The sequence below is a fragment of the Amblyomma maculatum genome, chromosome 1 (genome assembly GCF_055883805.1).
Source record: "Amblyomma maculatum isolate TAMU_Amacu chromosome 1, ASM5588380v1, whole genome shotgun sequence".
Lineage (NCBI taxonomy): Eukaryota > Metazoa > Arthropoda > Arachnida > Ixodida > Ixodidae > Amblyomma > Amblyomma maculatum.
The window spans coordinates 305955318-305975731 of record NC_139344.1 but is presented as its reverse complement, the minus strand read 5'-3'; the positions used below and the strand labels follow the sequence as shown (position 1 = coordinate 305975731).

Here is a 20414-nt window from a genome sequence, read left to right as displayed (position 1 = left end):
CATTTTTGCTCGTGGAACCTTCTGAGGTGATCACATGCTTTCCCTGCATCTATCACCAGTCACGCCATGTGGCCCAGTAAAGATAGACCTTTGCATTGGACAAGGGAGTTGTCGAAATTCCTCCTCTAGAAAGTCAGAAACCTGCTTCACTCTAGCTTCCACAGTGCTTGCGCAGAGTGCATATGACTGTTCAGTGAACAATATGGCAGTGCCCAGGGAGCACAAAATGAAAAGGTCTATAAACAGGCTAAATAAGACAATTATAATCTAAAAAAATATGAATTACATCCACTTCGAGCTAGTGGTCTCTTTCTTCAGGCGGTCGGTATTCAAGCCCAAGGTGTTCAAAAATGGATTCTTCTGTTGTAGTGGGAATCCTATTTCCACAGCCTATTTTTTCTTCGCCCTGAAAAGAGCACAAGTTTGCAGCAAAAGCTGTTGAGGCCCATACATGCAGTTTGCCCATTGTGAGATATTTGTTAACTAACCAGTCTTACAAACTGCTCTTTGTAATGAATGATGTGTAAGTCACTGATTAATTCCTTCTCTTGACATACACATTGAATAGAATAAAAGATCCTACTACAGTGCACATAAGTACCAGCACTCCATGGCTTCATATCACAAAGTGTTGACTCACAAATCACATATCCACCTAACATGCTCCCATAACCACAAGAATAAGATTAGCTGCAACTGAAGCTGGCAGGGCTTTCTTTTTTTATTTTCTACAAGTGCCTTAGTAGAGGTAAGCCACATAGGTATGGAACACAACTTGAATAAAACATGTCAAGTCATAAAAACATAATCTGCATTACTTATGGAGAGTGCGACATCTAACATCAGGTGCAAACACATAGAGTCACAAGTATGAAACAAATTACTAGGCAAACTACGCTAGGAACAGCAAGCAAATATAGGGAAATGAGGGGGGTGTTATGAGATGTATAAGGGAGCCAACAGCCTCTGAAACCAAGGAAAGCACATAAGGAAGGAATCGTGCACTGCTGCATGATTCCCCACTGCTTGTTTCAGACGAGTGACTGCATCATTAATTGACACTGTCTATAATGCGGTGTGTTGTTGACTTTGTGCAGTGTTTCTTTCAACTAGTGTCTTTTGATGAGTAATTTCACCCCATTTAGTTTTGTATAAGTATTCATTGTTCACTTTTTTTTTGCGTGTTCTGTCAATGCCAATGCTGTCCAAGGTCAGTTTTTGTACTTTGTTTTGTACCATGCCTCTCCTGCTTGGACCATGTTTGATCCGCAGTATGTGATAAATAAATAAATAAAAATAAATAAGTTGATTATGAAGCAGAAGAAACTGCATGCCACCAGTGTGGTCCGAACCCTCAACCTCCAAACTTCTCATCCGATGCTTTACAGAATGAGCCACACCAGCAGCTGTTCGTCTACTTTTGTAGGCATTTATGTTGTGTGTGGCCTATATATCCTTGTGTGTTCACCAACACCACCCTCACCCATAGCGATGGACACAGTACATCCTGTATTACCATGAATATCACATAGAACATGACTTAACGGGGAGGGTGGGAGCTGTGTGATAACCCTCCAACAACTTGATCCGTAGTCAGTTTGCGTTGTTATCAAATGTGGAACTATCTCCCTGACCTCGAGTCATCTGATTGGTGGAATCACCAGAACCGAATGTCAGTTTGTTTCTACTTCTGGTTTCAACGTTTCCGTCAATCGGATAACTCGAGATCAGTGAGATAGCAATGTACAGTCTAGCTCAGTTATAATGAAGTCGGCGAGAATTGGGAATCACTTGGGAATCACTTGAGAATTGGGAATCGCTGGACGAAGTACCGTTCCCTGAACACGTTTTGCAAGTGCAGTCTTCAGGATCACAGCCTTCATACCGTCCAACTGAGAACCGAAGTTCTGCTCAGAACTCCCTAGGTTACATTCATAGTGTGTCAACAGCTGCGATGACCGCTGTGGAGGTCACTGGCTTAGGGGTGCAATCAGCGTCGTCGCAGTCACTCTCGGAGGTGCTATCCTTCCCTTCCATGACATTTCCGGCAACTTCGTCAATCGTGAAGTCCTCCGTGGCAACAAGTTCGTTGTCAGCAACAGACCTGGAAGCACAAGGTCCAACTCGTTGGCGGACTCCCATAGCTGCTCCAAGCAGGCTGCCATGGCGGCACCATCAGCTGTTGCAGCGATGTCAACCGCAGCAGTTTCGTCCTTGGGAGGCGCCATGTCCGCGCTGCTGCTTCGGGAGAAGCCAGCTTTCTTAAAGCAGTGAGCAATAGTCAGGTGCTTCATGTCCCTCCAGGCTCTGCTTGCAAAATAGATGGCCTTTAAAAAAGGAACCTTCATCTCGGCCACGTTGTCGGCAGAGCGAGCATCGATCAGAAGGAGCTCGATCACTCAGCCCCAGTAGTGGACGTTTCTGACTTGACATAGGGATAACCCCCTGGTCCATAGGTTGCAGCTCGGCAACTTGGCATAGGGCATCCAAGAACCACCTGTAAAGTGTAGCTTCTATGTCGGCGTACGTGGCGCACCGGATCCTCTTTCGGTCCTCGCTGCCAACGTCGTCGGCGAGAACGCCGTCGATCTTGCTGTCGTTCTTGATTATTGATGAAAGTGTGGACTGTGCGATTTCATACTTACGTGCAAAATCACTCTTCACGTTTTGGCGCACTTCGTCCAGAATGGCGCGCTTTGTCTTCAATGGCAACACTTTTCTCTTGCCCAATGGAGGTGCTGGGGCTCGCGAGACTCAACATTGCCAGGAATCGAATGGTCGGGTCCGAGAAAGGGGATAACCGAGTAGGTCCATTGTCTAAAAATTGTCCAGGCGAAGTCAGCGGTCACGAGATATCGAAGGTAAGAAGCAGAGCAAGGCAAGACTTAATATCGTCAGCGAGAGAAGTGCATACAAAGGTCCACGAAAGCGGATGAAACACACTCGCTTCTTTCGCCCTTTCTCCCGCGATGATTTCTCCCTGACTCTCTCTCCTGGGCCCAAAACCGAGTGAAGAGAAATTAAAGAACCGCGATTCGCCAAGGCGACCGCTGCTCCGTGAAGTCATCAAAAGTTACTTTTTATTTTCTTACTTTACCTCCCGCACAACTGGTTCGACGGGACGCACATCATGAAGACAAGCCAAGCGATGCAATCAAGCAACCTTTTGCTTCGCGGGAGTGCAGACGACGCTGCCCCATCAGCCAAATTTTGTCATTTTCATACAAAAATTTGCCTGAAGGCGTAATACCCCAACTGATACATTATTTTTCATTTGGTACAAAATCACAAAATCACTTCGCTATATCTGCTGACGAGCACTTATTTACTTCGTTAAAACTGGACCCCAAATTGTATTGAAAATGCAAAAATGTGAATGGAAAATTGAACTTCCTTCGTTATAACCGCTATTTCGCAATAAGTGGCTTCGCTATAACCGTGCTGGACTGTATTTACAACGACGCAAACTCGGAAATCAAACTATGGATTCGGAACCATCTCGGGGTAAGTAAGCAGGAAACATTGATTGGTCAAAGGGACGTGTTTCTCCATGACATTTTTTGCATTGCACTCAGCTCTTCATCCATCATGGCATCACCATGCCAATACGGGCCTCTCCCTAGAGCAGCTAGGGAATCACTATAGCGACACAGTACTCGCACTGCCTGCTGCCATCGTAGCCAACATGGCCGTGTTTCTCTGTGTACACTGAAGCTGCGCCATTCTTGTGTGGTAGCCTAGCCGACGACCACAAGAAAAATGCAAATCAGGACAGGAAAAATTGCTAACATTGCCAACAATTTTAAGGTACACTTTTAATTCCTAGTTCAAAACTCTCTCTTAAGTGTTGACCACCGCTCACTTTCTGCATGATCAAGCCCCCCTCTCTTAAGAAAAAGAAATGTCCACAAAGTTCAGATCCTCACAGGCATGCTTGAGGTCCAACGAGAGCAGACCTCTGCAATGCAGCCCCACTCCATCAATGCTTTGTTGCTTCGAACGTTGCGTGTCCGTCCCGAGACTCTTGAAAGCCAAGCGCAGCCGACAGTGAACCCGTGCTAGCCTGAGGTCGAATTGCCTTGCAGCTTATCACCATGTATTGAAGTGTTTCTTCTGCACCACAAATGGGCAGTATATCGGTACATTCGCCGTGAAGCATGCTCACCACATTCTCGTCCATGGAGCACCACAGCGTGCCTCCGCCAGCAGCCCACTTCCTCTTGTCATAGCAGTCCATCTTCGTGATGGACTGCTTCCACTGGATGTAAACTGCAAGGGTGGACTTTTTCCTTGCCGCTTCCACCCATTCGACTATCTCCGCTTGCTGCACCTGCTCGCAAACTTTCGTGCATGACTCTTTCGTGTGTGCAGGCCCCGGCCCTGCTACGCAAACTGTCGGGAGGCCATACCAGTCACAAAGGGCTCTGGTCGCTTAGTCCACTGTGTGGTACCACCCATGAAAATGCCATGAATCTATACCTGGAAAGCGATATGGCTGGCGGGGAGACTCGAGAGTCGCAACTGAAAAAGGTACTTCATCACAGCCTCCCTCGCCACAAAGGAGGGCCAACCCATATTGCCTTTGTACTCTTTCCATCGCTAAGTGCTTGGGAATCCCCAGCATGAGACGGCCTGCAATGCACTGGTGCCATTCCAGAAATTCTCTCGATGATGAAATGCACAGCACCGTGTTCCCCTAAGTCAGGTCCAGGACCGCTACCAACTTCCTCACAACCCGCACCACCTAGTAGCGCTTGAATGACCACAACTCGTGATGGCACAGTACGCCCTTATATCACATCACCTTCGCTTTGAGATGCTTTTCATGCTCTGATAAATGTATCCACTGCTGATGTATACCCTCGAGTACTTCGCTTGGTCCACTAGCCGTATGTGCGCCTCCAGTAGTGTCCACAAACCAACTGATGACCCCTCAGTTTCCCACCTCAGGACCACTGACTTGTGCTCATTAAAGCATAGCCACAGCAAGCTCATAGCCATGTCACATATGTCCTTGAGCATTTGCACTTCTGCTGTATCCCCAAGCAGTAAGTTATCAGCATACAGCATGGCTGGGATCCATCACATCCCAAGTTGTCTTTCCTCAGAGTGCTGTAGAGTAAACCCACAGCCTTATGCAGTCAGCCTCTGTCACCCCTACTACATACAGCATGTATAGCAAAGGCGACAGTGGACAACCCTGTCGCACCCCCCCCCCCCCCCCCCCCCAACCATCACTGCTGCAATGTCAAAGTACAACACCTTGACCAGATCCACTTCACACTTCATCCTCCTCTAAGCCTAGGTCTGCGAGCATTTTCCATAACTGCCTGTCAACAGTCTTTTGAGATGTTGAGGAAGGCTGCGTAGACAGGTCTCCTAGCCTGTTTGGCGATCTCTATGCCTGCATCAGCATGAACAGGTTGTCTTCGATTTGCCGTCCCACATGAAAAGTGCAGCGGTGGCGTAGCCGTAGAACATCTGCCTCGCATGCAAGAGGACCGGGGCTCAAATCCCGGTGCCGTGCAATTCTCCACCGGATGAAAAAAAAAAAAAATACGCGTGTCGATGGAATTGCATAAACAGGTTTGGGGTGCGACCTGATGCCGGTGAAAACCTCCGGCAACACACTCCCTCACCAGAACAGGAGTTGGCCACCCTGGTGCAGTAATTGGCCACAACCTCCTATGATAAGCTCCATAACACCCCGGCCCTCAGTCACCAGCAGCTGCGGAACAACTGACCACGGCGGCGGTCAGACCTGTGACGCAGCAGGGGGTACTAAGAAAGCCTGGCTCCGCTGGACAGGCCGCCATTGGAAACTGACCCTGGCAACGTTTAATGCCAGAACCCTAGCTAGTGAAGCTAGTTTAGCAGTGCTGTTAGAGGAACTAGAGGGCATGAAATTGGATGTCATAGGGCTTAGTGAGGTTAGGAGGCCGAATGAGGCATATACTGTACTGAAGGATGGGCATGTACTGTGTTATCGAGGTTTACCAGAGAGGCGACAACTAGGAGTAGGTTTCCTTGTCAATAAGTATATAGCGGGTAATATAGATGAATTCTATAGTATTAATGAGAGGGTTGCAGGCATCGTAATTAGGCTTAATAAGCGGTATAAACTGAAGGTTGTACAGGCCTATGCACCTACATGTAGTTATGATGACCAGGCAGTTGAAAGCTTCTATGAAGATGTAGAATCGGCAATCCAAAAAGTAAAGATGCAGTATACTGTACTAATGGGCGACTTCAACGCCAAGGTAGGGAAAAAACAGGCAGGAGACAAGGCAGTAGGCGACTACGGCATTGGTTCTAGGAATAGCAGGGGGGAGTTACTAGTTGAGTTTGCAGAGCGCAATAACTTACGAATCATGAATACCTTCTTCAGCAAACAGAAGAACCGGAAATGGACATGGAAAAGTCCTAACGGAGAGACTAAAAATGAAATCGACTTCATAATGTGTTCAACCCCCGCCATTGTGCAGGATGTAGAGGTAATCGGGAAAGTGCGATGCAGTGACCACAGGATGGTGAGGTCCCGAATTAGCCTAAATCTGAAGAAGGAACGCAACAGACTAGTAAGAAAGAAACCCATCAACGAATTAGCGGTGAGGGGGAGGGCAGAAGAGTTCAGGCTCTCGCTACAGAATAGGTATTCAGCTCTAACTGAGGATGGCGACATCACCCTAGAGGCAAGGAATAATAATTTCAGAGATATCATTACTGAGTGCGCGGTAGAAGTAGGCGGTAGGATAGTTAGAGAGGATACCGGAAAGCTGTCCAAGGAGACGAAAGATTTGATTAAGAAACGCCAGAGTATGAAAGCTTCCAATCCAACAGACTGGATCGAATTGGCCGAGATATCAAAGCTAATCAATAAGCGCAAGGTGGCCGATATAAGGAAGTATAACATGGAGAAAATTGAGCATGCTGTAAAGAACGGGGGAAGCCTTAAAGCGGTAAAGAAGACATTGAGCATAGGCAAAAACCAGATGTATGCGATAAGGGACAAGGCGGGCAACGTCATCACTAATATGGACAAGATAGTCAAAGTAGCCGAGGAGTTCTATACAGATCTCTACAGTAGCCAAAGTAGTCAGGATCGTAATGAGATTGGCGGTAGGGAAAAACAGTCAGACGTTCCACCAGTGACGAAGGACGAGGTCAAGAAATCATTACAAACTATGAAAAGGGGGTAATCAGCTGGAGAGGATCAGATAACTAGAAATTTGCTGAAGGACTGGGGGGATATCGTGCTAGAAAAACTGGCCACCCTGTATACGCAGTGCCTGGTGTCATCGACGGTACCGGAACCATGGAAGAATGCAAACATTATCCTCATTCACAAGAAAGGGGACTCTAAGGACCTTAAAAATTACAGACCAATCAGCTTACTGTTTGTTACGTATAAGGTATTTACTAAGGTAATCGCTAATAGAATCAGAACAACTTTAGACTGCAATCAAGCAAAGGATCAAGCAGGGTTTCGGAAACGGTACTCTACTATCGATCATATCCATACCATCAATCAGGTGATAGAAAAATGCTCGGAATATAACCAGCCCTTATACATAGCATTAATTGATTACGAAAAAGCATTTGACTCAGTTGAAACCTCGGCGGTGATGCAGGCATTGCAAAATCAGGGGGTAGAAGAGCCGTACGTGAAAGTGCTGGAAGATATATATAGTGGCTGCACAGCAACCATAGTTCTGCATAAAGAAAGTAACAAAATTCCCATAAAGAAAGGTGTTAGGCAAGGAGACACAATCTCCCCAGTACTATTCACAGCTTGTTTAGAGGAAGTGTTCAGAGACTTGGAATGGGAGCAGTTAGGGATAAGGGTAGATGGAGAATACCTCAGTAATCTGCGATTTGCTGATGACATTGCCTTGCTAAGCAACTCGGGGGATGAACTGCAAATAATGATTGATGACCTAGACAGAAAAAGTAGAAAGGTATGCTTGAAAATCAATATGCAGAAGACTAAGGTAATGTTCAACAGCCTCGGGAAGCAACAGCAGTTTACATTAGGTAGCGAAATACTGGAAGTAGTAGGCGAATATGTCTACTTAGGACAGGTAGTAACCGCAGATCCGGACCATGAAAAGGAAATAACAAGAATAAGGTTGGGATGGAGCGCATTTGGCAAGCACTCGCAGATTATGACTAGCAGCTTACCGGTATCGCTCAAGAGGAAAGTATACAACAGTTGCATCGTGCCTGTACTCACTTATGGGGCTGAAACGTGGAGGCTAACCAAGAGAGTTCTACTTAAGTTGAGGACAACCCAGAGGGCTATGGAACGAAAAATGGTAGGGGTAACATTAAGAGATAGAAAGCGTGCAGAGTGGGTCAGAGAAATAACTCAAGTTACCGACATTCTAGTGGAAATTAAGAAGAAATGGACATGGGCAGGACATGTAGTGCGAAGAGAGGAAACCCGATGGTCGCTGAGGGTAACAAACTGGATTCCAAGGGAAGGAAAGCGTGGCAGGGGGCGGCAGAAAATTAGGTGGACGGATGAGATTAAGAAGTTCGCAGGAGTCAAGTGGATGCAGCTAGCACAGAACCGGGTTAAGTGGAGAAATATGGGAGAGGCCTTCGCCCTGCAGTGGGTATAATCAGGCTGATGATGATGATGATATCTTGTCTGAAGCCAGGATACCCTCTCAGCCCACCGCTTCAGCAGGTCTCTCATCACTTGGGCAGCCATCCGGTAGAGCACTGAAGATATCGAGATCGGGCGGTAACTGCATAAATCCCTCTGGTCTCCCATTCCCTTGTATAGTGGTGTCACCCTGCTTAGCTTCCACTCTTGCGGGTTTGTGGCCTCTGCTATCACCTTGCTGATGCACTCCCCTACCTTCGCGTGTGCAAGAGGACATAAGTTCTTGATTAAGCCCATGGGGATGCCCTCACCTCCTGGTGCTGTCTCAGTAGGCATCCCGAGAGGTTGCTAGTTCCAACTTGGCCAGCATCGCAGTTCCGCCTTTACACTTTCCAGCCCTCTGTCAAAGATCTGCCCGAGGTCTTCGTGAATAGGCTAAAAGTCTTCCACTCCCTTGCGAAGCCTATAAGCCATCCCTCCAGAAATGGCCCACACGCTGGTCCCTCTTCTGGTTTATCATCTCCCAAGTTCAGCCAGAAGTGGTCTAAACGTGCAATTTTTAATCTGCCTCCAAAACTGTTTTGGGGCATTCTGGTCTGAATTTTTCAGGTCCCGGGAGCGAATATTCAGCTGAACCAGCTCTGCAGCCTTTCTCTTACATGCCTAGTATGTTTTCCAGGCTTCAACAGCAGTGTCAGTGTTGCCCGATTCATTTATGCAGTAATGCCTAGGACTGGCCTTCTTACGCTCCGATTGCATTGGCAACCTCCTTTGTCTACCAGGCTTTCGGTGTGTTCCAGTGTCATCCAGAGGCTGTATTGGCATGCAGAACAATCTTCAGCTCCTGTACTAGCTACTTTTATTAGTCTATTCTGCAGGTTCATTCTTCCACGGTCTGTGCCATAACCAGCCCTTCTTGCTAATTTGGCCTTCGAGTTTTCATGTGTTGCTGTACCCTGGTCTTCCGATATCCTTTCCTATATATAATAAGTATACGGTCATGACCACTTCCGAGGTTACCAAGCATGGTTGATAGACTTTCAAACAGGCAATCAGTCATTAGAGCAGTCAATACGCGACTCGTGCTCTGTAACTACCCATGTGATGACAACCTGGCATTTAGGGGAGCAATTTGCTAGTCAAATCTCATTATTACAAACACCTCATTAATGAATTTTTCAAATTAACAAACTTTCAGAATTGTGAATTTCAATATAACATATATTTCAGAATAACGAACATATTTTTTCTTCCATAATCTAGGAGCAACAGTATTACGAATTCGGCTAAAATTAACAGCGCCGCAACTCAACCATCATTTGTGTGTATGGTCCGTGGGCTGTAGCTATCATCACTGGCATATCTAGCGCCACCAAAAAGCTGTGGTTTAATATGAAGTAGCCAGCAAGCCTAGCGACTTGCCTTTTCTCTTTCTGTGTGGTATCTTGTTCGCTGGTCGATCGTTTGTACCATTCACGTGTGCAGGAAGATTTTTGTTTTTTTTTTTGCTGCAGATTATCTTATTGCGAAGTTTGTGCGAGATCTAACGATGACTGCTGCTAGTGAAGGTACCAAGAAGATAGGAAAGCAGCAGCTTTCGCTGCAAGAAATCGACGCAACGAAAAAGAAAATCGGCCTCTGCAGACTGCAAACATTGCCCCATCAACCACCGCTATCATTTTGAAAGACCTAAACAAGCTTTTCAAATTTTAGGGAACACTGAAGATGACATCTATCGAACTTTAATGCTTCTTTGCACACAAACAAAGGCCATACTTTTGTCACTCGGTGCAATTGCGTACCTGATTAGGTGTGCAAAGTGGAAGGTGCATGTGTTGTACGGGTGTAATGTAGTGTGGTCGTGTGCACAGCACGCGCCAGAAGAAAATAACTGATTTCTTCAAATAAAGCAGCTTTGAAGTTAGTGGAACATTTTCATTTGAGATTTTGCTTGTCTGCAAGTGTCTATTTCCAAGGTACGTCATTTTCATAAATAGGTTTGACCACTCGCTTATAACCGTGGTTTTTCATTACAACATTTCAAAATAACACACGACTTTTTGCGGTCCCGCGGGATTCGTTATATCAAGATTTGACTGTACTACCAAGTCTTGCCCGTCTATGAGCTCTAACAGCCTGCGTCCATTAGTGTCTGACCTACCATCCAGCTCCTCAATGTCAGCATTAAGAACCCCCACAATCAATAGCTCATGGTTCTGGACAAGGCAGCAGCATCATCACCCAAGCAGGTACGTGTTAAGCAGTTCTGTGGTCTATTAGAACCCAGTCGTAAGTACACCACCGCCAGAGCCACGGAGAGACCCACAATCCATGCCGTTAACCATGTGTTCTTGGCATTCTGGTCTTTTTTGGTCCATTGTTGTGAGTGGTCCTCGACCACACCAATACCACCTACTTTGTTCTCCGTTTTCAGTCGGCTGCAAGCCTCCCATGACAGGCCTGGCTGTTTTGGCGGGGCTTTTTCCTCTCTTAGGTGGGTGTCAGTGCCATGATGTTTACCCAATCATTGTGCATGTTTTTTCTCAACTCCAGCCACTTCATTTCTTTCCTCCCTTCCTGTATATTAAGGGGAGCGAGTATGACCTGGTTCTGTGGCTTACTTGCTTAGTGACGCTTTCTTTTGCCGTCTTCTGCTAGCTCGTATTACTTGTCAGCGCTGCTGAACTTTGGCCAAATGACAGGTGCAACCCTATTGGCGCTGGCTACGGTTCTTCCCTCCTCGAGAAGTCACTTGTCTGAGCACTTCACCCAAGGCCTCCATCAAGGTCTGTCATCTGTGGTGGCGATAAGGCTGTACCGCATGCCCTTTTGAACGGGTGAACACAAATACATCTGACCAAAAAAGAAACAAAAAAGAAAGCACTCCACAATAAACAAAACCGAAAAAAAAGGGTCTCGAAGAAGTTTTTCTGGTGCAGCAATTGAGCTGTTGAAATGTACTTCACCTCACATTCACTTCTGTCCAGCCCGACCTCCCGCACTTACTGATGACTACCCACTTTTCACCGGGCTCGTCGCTCCTCGCATCCACCAGAACTCCAGCCACCTTTTTGTGCACTTCACAAAGGCCCCCAAAGATTCCACTATGTTCACACTTCCAGATGACTCTAGCTCACTTTCTGTCGCAGCCGAACTGATGGTGTCTGAGAAGCCAAGCACAAAAGATAGTGACACTGTGTGAGCGGTGGGGATAATTGCACATCACAAAATCATGTGCACTCCTTCAGTCTGCAGTGGGCGCAATCCAGTAGGCGCTCGGGAAGCGTGCACATCGAGGCACCCTAAGCACTCGCTCGTGAACTTCGCTCTCCACTACAGTGTCCTCAGAGCTCCACATCGAGCGTCCGCCAGTAACGCACTCCCCCCGAAGTTGTCATACCATGGCTATGGGCCGATCTGTTCGTTGTGCGCTGTACAATGCCAGCGATGGCTTCGCCTTGGCCTTGAGCGCTCACTCAGCCATCTCCGCTCCTTATATAATAATTGGTTCACAGGAAGGGTAAGGCGCAGTATCTGTCACACTTGTCTCTGCGGACACCCGAGCCACATCATAAGGGAAGGGAGAAAGGTGGGAGAGAAAGTGGAAAGAAAGAAGAGCCTTAGTGGAGGGCTGCAGAGTAATTTCAACCACCTGGGGATCTTCAACGTGCACTGAAATCTCACAGCACACAGCGCCTCTCCATTTCGCCTCTATCGGCATGCAGCCGGCGGCAGTAGGGATCGAACCCAGGAACTCCGGCACAGTAGACTGGCATCTTAACCACTGCATCACCACTTTTTTTACTGTTTTTTTTCTGGCTTACTGCAAGTAACTCTGAGAGGCATGCCACTGGCAGGTACTACCTTCTCTGCAACTGTGCTGTCCATCTAGTCCACTTAGTCGAAATCCCAGCGTATACTAAGTCTGATGTCCCAGGCTGTTCACTGGTCCTCATATGTTGCATTAGCTATCGCCTCCTGTGCTATGAATGACGATCCAGCTTCCCTCTTTATTCCCTCCATTGCAGTCTGTTTCGGCACTCCTAAAGCCACCCGGCCAACTGCCCTCTGCTGTCGCTCAAGAAACTCTCGCGTGTATCGGTAGTTGGCTTACTTTGTAGTAGCTTATCTGGCAACCAGGGTGCAACATGAGCGCCAAATAAACCGCGCTTTTCACCCTCCACACTCATTGTGTGTGGCTTACTTGACATATGGTGTCAGAAGTGACCAAGACGCCACTGACATGAAGGGACTGAAAGCCCCGGAACCGCTCCAGTTCTCCGGAAACGTTGCCGAGAACTGGAGACCAAGCAACACCTAGAAATCTTCATGACGGCGCCAGAACTGACAGTGGCCAGAAGCGGCGCACAGAAGACGGCATTGCTGTTGCACATGGCTGGTGAACAAGCCGTCGATGTACACAACACATCTGGACTGGAAGGCCAGTCTACTTACGAAACAGCACTGAGCAAGTTCCATGACTACTGATCGCAAAAGAAAAATGAGACCTACAAGCGTTGCGTCTTTCGCATGCGAGAACAGTCTGAGGGCGAGTAGTTCGCGCAGCTTTACCAGGATCTGCTGCTGAAAGCTCAAACATGCGAATTTGGCAGTCTGGCTGATTCCATGATTCGAGACCAAAACGTATATGGGACCACAAATAAAACTCTGACGAAGACTGCTGAGTGAACAGGACTTTACCCCTGAGAAAGTGGTCGACATGTGTAAGACAGACGAGTTATTGATCAAGCAGAGTAAGCTGTGGAACCAGAAGCAATAGATTCACTACGTGAACCAAGGGTCCAGGAAACGGGATGCAGCCAGACAACGCTGCGGCAAGTGTGCCTATGTTCACAAGGGACCAGCTTACCCGATAGCAGGTAAACAGTGCCACAAATAAAAAGGGTCATTTTGCAGCATGCTGCACACAAACTGAGGACAAATTTGACCTTGTGGAGGTAGGCAGCCACAGCGCAGAAGCAAAGTCTGAGTGGCTCTCACCAGCAAAGATGGGAGGTACCAACGTTGAGTTAAAGATTGATACCGGGGCACAGGCGAACCTTTTGCTATTGTTGTATTGGAAACGAGTGGGGGCACAAAGCACCGCTTCAGAAGAGCTTGACAATTTTGCGCAGCTACAATGGAGGGGCAATTGCGCATGTTGGTAAAACACAGTTGTCAGCAGCCTGCAATGGAATGAAGCAGGTTGTTGAGTTCATCGTGAAGAAATCCTGTACCCCCATCCTGGGTCTTCATGCCTGTGAGCTCTTTGGATTTGTCAACCGCGTTTCTGCAGTGACCTGCGACGATGTAGTGTCGGAGTATCCGGAGGTATTATGCAGCCTGGGATGCGTCAAATAAACATACCATATGGTCCTAATGGATGGCGCCACCCCTACAGTACAAGCAGCTGGTCGGGTGCCACAGGCACTGCTACAACCGCAAGAGCAAGAGTTGAAGCGCTTGTCCAAGGCCAACATAATCAAGGTGCAGAAGCCAATGGACTGGGTGAGTCCCTTGGTCACTTCTTTGAAGAACGGTCAAATTAGGATTTGCCTAAACCCCAGGGCAATAAATAAGTGGCTGAAACGAGAACATTATCTAATTTTCCTGAAGTGGAGCAACTTCGAGATACCACTACACAAACTGTCGTAGCAGCTTTGGGTAGCATGTTTGCCAGGCACCGCATAGCCCTGAAAGTCAGCAGTGACAATGGCCCACAATTCACATGAAATAAATTTGGACAATTTGCCAAGAAGTGACTTCCAACATGTAACCTCAAGCACCTACTTTTCCTGCTCTAATGGCCTAGCAGAAAAAGGAGTGCAAATTGTTACACCTCAAGAAGACATCAGACTCTAATGAAGATTTTTGGCTTGGCTTGTCGAGTTACATGTCTGCACCCTTGAAAGATGGCCGATGTCCAAGTGAGCTGCTCATGGAATGGCGCCTTAGGTCCAGACTCCGACTTTGCACCGTATATTCCTGCCCAGCTGGCCAAACACAAGCAGAACTGCAGCAGAGGAAGGTATCTGCGGCCACTGCAAACTGGTGACATGGTGCGGCTGAAGGAGCATGGACGATAGGACAAGAGGTGCCAGGTGCAGGGAGAAGTGGTTCCGCGATCACCACTGGTCATAAAAGAAGACGGGCACAAGTTATGACGCAACAGGGTGCACCTCCTCCCAATAAGAGGTACTTTTGCGGAAAGAGATGAGGACACCGCCGAGTCTGGACTTGGTGCATCTGAACCAGAACCTGTGGTGGATGCCGAAGTTCCTCATCCTGTTGAACATCAGCCCACCTCGCCTGATACGCGATCTTCTCTGGCGACAACTCCATGGAGACAGCAAAGTACTAGTGAATGTGTAACCAGGAAGTCCACGAGAACTGTTCGACCTAGGGCGTGCCTGACTTATAATGAACCTTTTCAACAGCTAACCGAGTAGTTCTTTTTGTGTTCTTTGCATTGAGTGCATTGAGCGGCAAAATTAAAGCAATACGACGCTTTCGCGTGGGAAAAATCCTATGCAGCCAAACACACGTACCTCTCCGCAATCCGCAACGCGAAATACTCTTTCCTTCACAACGACCTCCCAAAATTGTTGACTTCCAATCCCAGAAAGTTCTGGCAGGTAATAAGTGAGCACCCGGCACATACCATCACTCTTGCTAAACAGTCTGGCGAAGAAGCAGATGACAACGAATGAGCTGACATTTTTAATAATGCCTTTTCATCGGTATTCACTAATGAAATTCACCCACCAACTGCGCCTTCCGCCGCCAATATACAGTCCAACATACCTGCTGTCGTGTTTTCTGAAGCTGGCATTTCCTCGCTAATCGAACACCTTAAAACTTCATTATCGGCCAGCGTCGACGAAATTAACTCCAAAATACTTTGCAATACTAACAGCATTTCTGCAATGTACTTAGTTATTGTTTTCACAGTCGCTTTCTACAGGATGCATTCCGGATGACTGGAAAGTGGGGAAGGTCATTCCCGTCTATAAATCAGGCAAGATACTCCTTTAAATTACCGTCCGATATCATTAACCAGCATACCTTGAAAAATCATAGAACACGTCATCTATTCTCAAATCATGAACTTTCTTGACAGTAACAACTTCTTTCATCCCTCACAGCACAGGTTTCGCAAGGGTCTGTCATGTGAAACTCAAATGGCCATCTTTCTTCATGACGTTCACTCCAACCTCGACCTAAACTTACAAACTGTTGCTATCTTTCTAGACTTCGCTAAAGCATTTGACAAATTTCCCCACAGGCGTTTACTGCTGAAACTAACCATGCTAAATCTGCATCCTAACGTCTTATTATGGATCGAAGAATTCCTTTCTAACCGCTCCCAGTTTGTTCTCGTTAATGGACACAGTTCTAATCCTCTTCCAGTAACATCAGGCGTACCCCAAGGTTCTGTATTAGCTCCCCTCCTATTCTTAATCTATAAAAACGACTTACCCTCAAACCTGGTTTGCAATGTTCGTCTGTTTGCAGATGACTGCGTTATTTACCGCACAATTTCAAACACCTCTGACCAATCACAGCTCCAAAACGACATTAAGGCAATACATGCCTGGTGCAATGACTGGCTAATGTCGCTTAATCCTAATAAATGTAAACTCGTATCTTTTCACCGCCAGCGTACACCCACATTTTCACTTACTCGGTTACTAACACTCCACTAGAATCTGTATGCTCATACAAGTACTTAGGCGTCACCTTGTGCCAGGATCTCTCCTGGCGCTCACATGTAACGAACATCGTCGCATCAGCTAACCGATCATTGGGTTTTTTGAAACGCCATTTACGGCACGCCCCTCAAAGTATTAAACTTCTCGCCTACCAATCGCTCATCCGACCCAAACTAGAATACGCATCTGCTATCTGGAGCCCGCAACAAGCATATCTCATCAGTTCACTAGAATCTGCCCAAAATCGCGCCACGAGGTTCATTCATTCTGCCTATTCGTATGACATCAATGTATCGTCACTTAAACGGCAATCAGGTTTATCAACTCTTGTCCATCGTCGTCGCATTGCTTCTCTTAATCTTTTCCATAAGCTTTTTTACAGCTCCCTCGGCCAACCACCCTACACCCTACATCACACCGCCAGCTTGCATATCTCATCGCACCGGCCATCCACTAGTAGTTTCATGCCAGCGCGCCCGCACCGTCACTTTTTCTTCATCATTCTTTCTTCGCACTGCAAAAGACTGGAATGCCCTTCCCTACGATGTTGATGCCATCACCTGCCCATCAAGTTTTGTTAACAGATTAAATATGCACTTCATAAATATCATGTAGGCAATCATATTCAATCAATGTTTGTACTCCCACCCCTTATGTAATATCCCAAATAGGGGGTCTTTAAGGTAATAAAGTGAAGTGAAGTGAAAGGAAGGATGGTGTATCGGTAGTTGGCTTACTTTGTAGTGGTTGATCTGGCAACCAGGGCGGAACACGAGCACCACCACAAAGATGTATACGGTGAGCAGAAAATAAACGTTTTCACCTTCCATGCTCGTTGTGAGACTTACTTAACGATACATCGTGTACCAGCGGAGATGCACAAAACCGCATTAGTGTATGTCAGAGCCTGCACTGCCACCACCTTCCACAAGGCTCTGGTCACTTCGTAGCGGTTGTACGCCCAAAGCACCTGATGCTCCAAGACGTCCTTGTAGCGAGCCATTTTTCCTCGCATTTCCCTTTCAGGATGTCCAAGGTAGTTTACCCTGGCCAACAGCTGAATACCAAGGTCTTTTGTGGTGTCCACTCTATCAGATGCCCCTTAGTTCCCCACTTATGCCTGCTCTGTGCACCCCCTTCGCACCTTGCCATCACCACACACTTCGAGGAGCTAAACTTCAGATGACGCAAACTCCTTCCTGTAGCGCAGATTTCAGCAGTTTCTGCAGCTCCTCTGGAGTCCCTGCGAGAACAGCAGAATCATCAGCATACACCAGAGTTGGTATACGTCGCTCGACTTTCCTTTCGGCCTCCAGATGTTCAGGACGACAACCATACCCAGATGCCTCCAGCTGTCTCGTAACCCCTGCGACATACAACATGAATAGTAATGACAGTGGACACCCCTGTCATAGCCCCATAGGTATCCTCAAAAAACTGGTCTTCTGATCATCCCACTCAATCATGCTCCTGAATCAGAGTAGAGCTCCTGAAGTAGCTTGATGCTCCAGGCCAGCAACCCGCGGGAGGCTCCACAGAATAGCCCGGTCTACATTGCCGTAAGCAATGAAGATGTCCAGGAACACCACGAAGAGTGGATTCCCCATATACTACGCTATTTCTGTGCACTGAACAAGGACAAACAGATTGTCCTCTATGCGCTACTCTGCACGAAAACCATTTTGGACCTCCCCAAGAGCAACAGTCCTCTGAGCCCACGCTTGCAGTCTTGCCTTTGCCACCTGTGCAGTTACTCTGTACAGTACCGGGATCACTGCTATTGATCTGTAGTTATCCAAGCACTTTTTGTCCCCAGTCCGCTTATATAAAGGCTTGATTCATTTTCCTTCATTCTTTTAGGATTTGTGCATTAACTAGCACATTTGCAACTCTCTCATCCTCAACTGTGCTTTGGGCCCCAGTGCCTTGAACAGGCTCATGGGTATACCATCACACCCCACTACAGTCTTGGCTTCCACCTTATTCACTGCCCCATCCCCTTCCCGATCCCTAGGAGGTTCACAAAGATCTGCTGCAAGTTTTTCTGCTGGCTGCTGATCAGGCTCGCTCCACTCTTCCTTCGAGCTCAGTATTGCCTGGCATCCGTTGCATTGTGTACATCTCCATAGGGACACAGACCGGCACTGAAACCGCCTCGGCCCCTGGAGCCGCTTTCTATGCTGCTCGGCTCTGGGTCTGCTTTGTTTCCTTCAGCCACTGTCAAAAACAGTGAGGTTTCAGTAGCACACAGCCAGTGTTGTCAGTTTGAAAGTTTATTTATTTTCTTCTTTTGCTCATGCTTCATGCTGCGAGCACGACTTTATCACTTTCTTTTTACTGCAAACTGCGTCGAGTTATCTTGAATTTTCAAATCGTTCTAGGTACTTTTGGCAGGTCTATCTTACGTTTCCTTATCGCCTTTAAATTTACCCTGTTGAAAGCATGCTGGCATTGTGTAGTTCGATTTCCAAGCAAGTTTCTTGCTGTCACCACCGCCGAATTGCTTAGTTCCTTTGCGGGTGCAAGTTGTGGGATTCAGGCTTTCCGTGGCTGTCTTTTGCGCGGCCGTCACCCGCTTCCCTGTTCTCTTTCCCTTTCTCCCGCCTTAGGCAACGGAGAAATGTCCAGACGACTTGTCACTGTAGTTCGGCCACAGCTCCGCCTTGGCGTCCCAGTGGCTGTTCTCATTGGTGCCTTTTGATGGGAACACGGCACCGCTTCACCGGTCGCGCTCGCGCGACCGTCCGAGCGGGGCCTTGGAGGAGGCCCCTCCGAGACATCACAAGGTGAGTACGCTACTGTCCTTGTCTGCCGGCTTTTATTCGCGCAGACCGGTGTGTACTCGAGTTCGCCTGCTCCAGGTCGTACCTGAGAGTGCAGCTCGAGCCTGTCGTTTGTGATCCAATGATCCGCGGCAGGCGTACCTTGCAGTGGTTGCCCACTCTCTCTCAAAAAAGCCCTTTGGCCACCGCAAGAAAGATCACAGCATGCCCTTGCGTGCTTGTAGCGCACAATCCTTGTCACTTCATGCGCGCAGGGGAGCCTTGCTCCTCGCGCGCTCACGAGACACGGCGACTGAGTATGTGTGTGTCTGCGCGTGCGTGCGTGCACCACTGGAGGATGGCGTTTCAATAAACGTCTCCTTTTGTGAGCTTGGAGGCTTGCGTCTTTGCAGTGAAGCACTTTCCTCCCTGTGGAGGTTGAGTGCACGCTGCAGTGTTTCAGTGTGCACGTGATGACGGCTGATCGGGGCTTCGGCTTGCGCGACGCTCGAATCCGCGGTGGTTCATGGTCTATGCCCACGTAAAAACCACAACTGACGCCCAACATGAAATGTCCGTGGCTCCATGAGTTGTTGGATAGCACATCGGCCGAGCCGGTCGCCTTGACGATCAAGCTCAAGCACCATGCCTGCCGCCCCCTGCGCGGCACTCGGCAAAGGCACTGAAACACGCTACATGGTTCTTCAGACCACCCTGCGGTGCGACCGTTGACCATATGCCTCCGCTGTATCAGCGTTACTCCATTGCAAAAGCCACGTGCGCGACGCCGCCGCTACCGGCAGCTCCGCACGACAGCACCCATACCCCACTAGCAGCCATTTCTGTATCGGGAAAGGTGAGGCGTCGGCCGGGATCCCTCTGGAAACCGTGCCGACAGCGTGCTCAATTGGCTGATGCGGCTTCGTGAACAGCCGGCTAGCACGCCATTCTCTCCTGATACAGCATTTCAACTTTTTGGTGAAGAATCGAAAGGGGAGTACGAACGTGGTAGCTGACGCGCTATCCTGTGCCCCACTCGCCCGCGGTGTCTTTACGCCGGCAAGCAAAGGGGATGAAACAGCGGACGAGCCACAGATCGGCACGGAGGAGATGCCCGCAAATGGGCTCCCCCATTTCGCTATCCAGGTAAGCAGCGCTTCACAAAGTAGGCGAGGATGAAAGCTCTTTGTGAGCACCTCTGAGCAGAAGTTTTACTGCAAACCTGCGGGGGGGACGAAACCAGGCTTTCCTTTGGGATGACTGGGTTCGTTCTCAGCCATGAAGAGCTACGACGGCCCAGCAAAATGATCCGTTTTGTCGCGATGTGAG

At 48.0% G+C, this 20414-nt stretch overlaps 1 protein-coding gene across 4 annotated transcripts in view; it reads right to left on the bottom strand.

Annotated features, from left to right (window-relative positions):
* Nucleotides 1-225: 225 nt before the first annotated feature.
* Nucleotides 226-20414, bottom strand: part of LOC146206994 (DNA polymerase lambda-like) — a 57103-nt gene continuing 36914 nt past the window's right edge. For all 4 annotated transcript variants that reach the window (XM_084591711.1, XM_084591698.1, XM_084591703.1 and 1 more), the window contains exon 9: nucleotides 226-406. In XM_084591711.1, the coding sequence (XP_084447837.1) occupies nucleotides 299-406 (108 nt within the window). In that variant the 3' untranslated portion in view covers nucleotides 226-298. The remainder of the gene's footprint in view (nucleotides 407-20414) is intronic.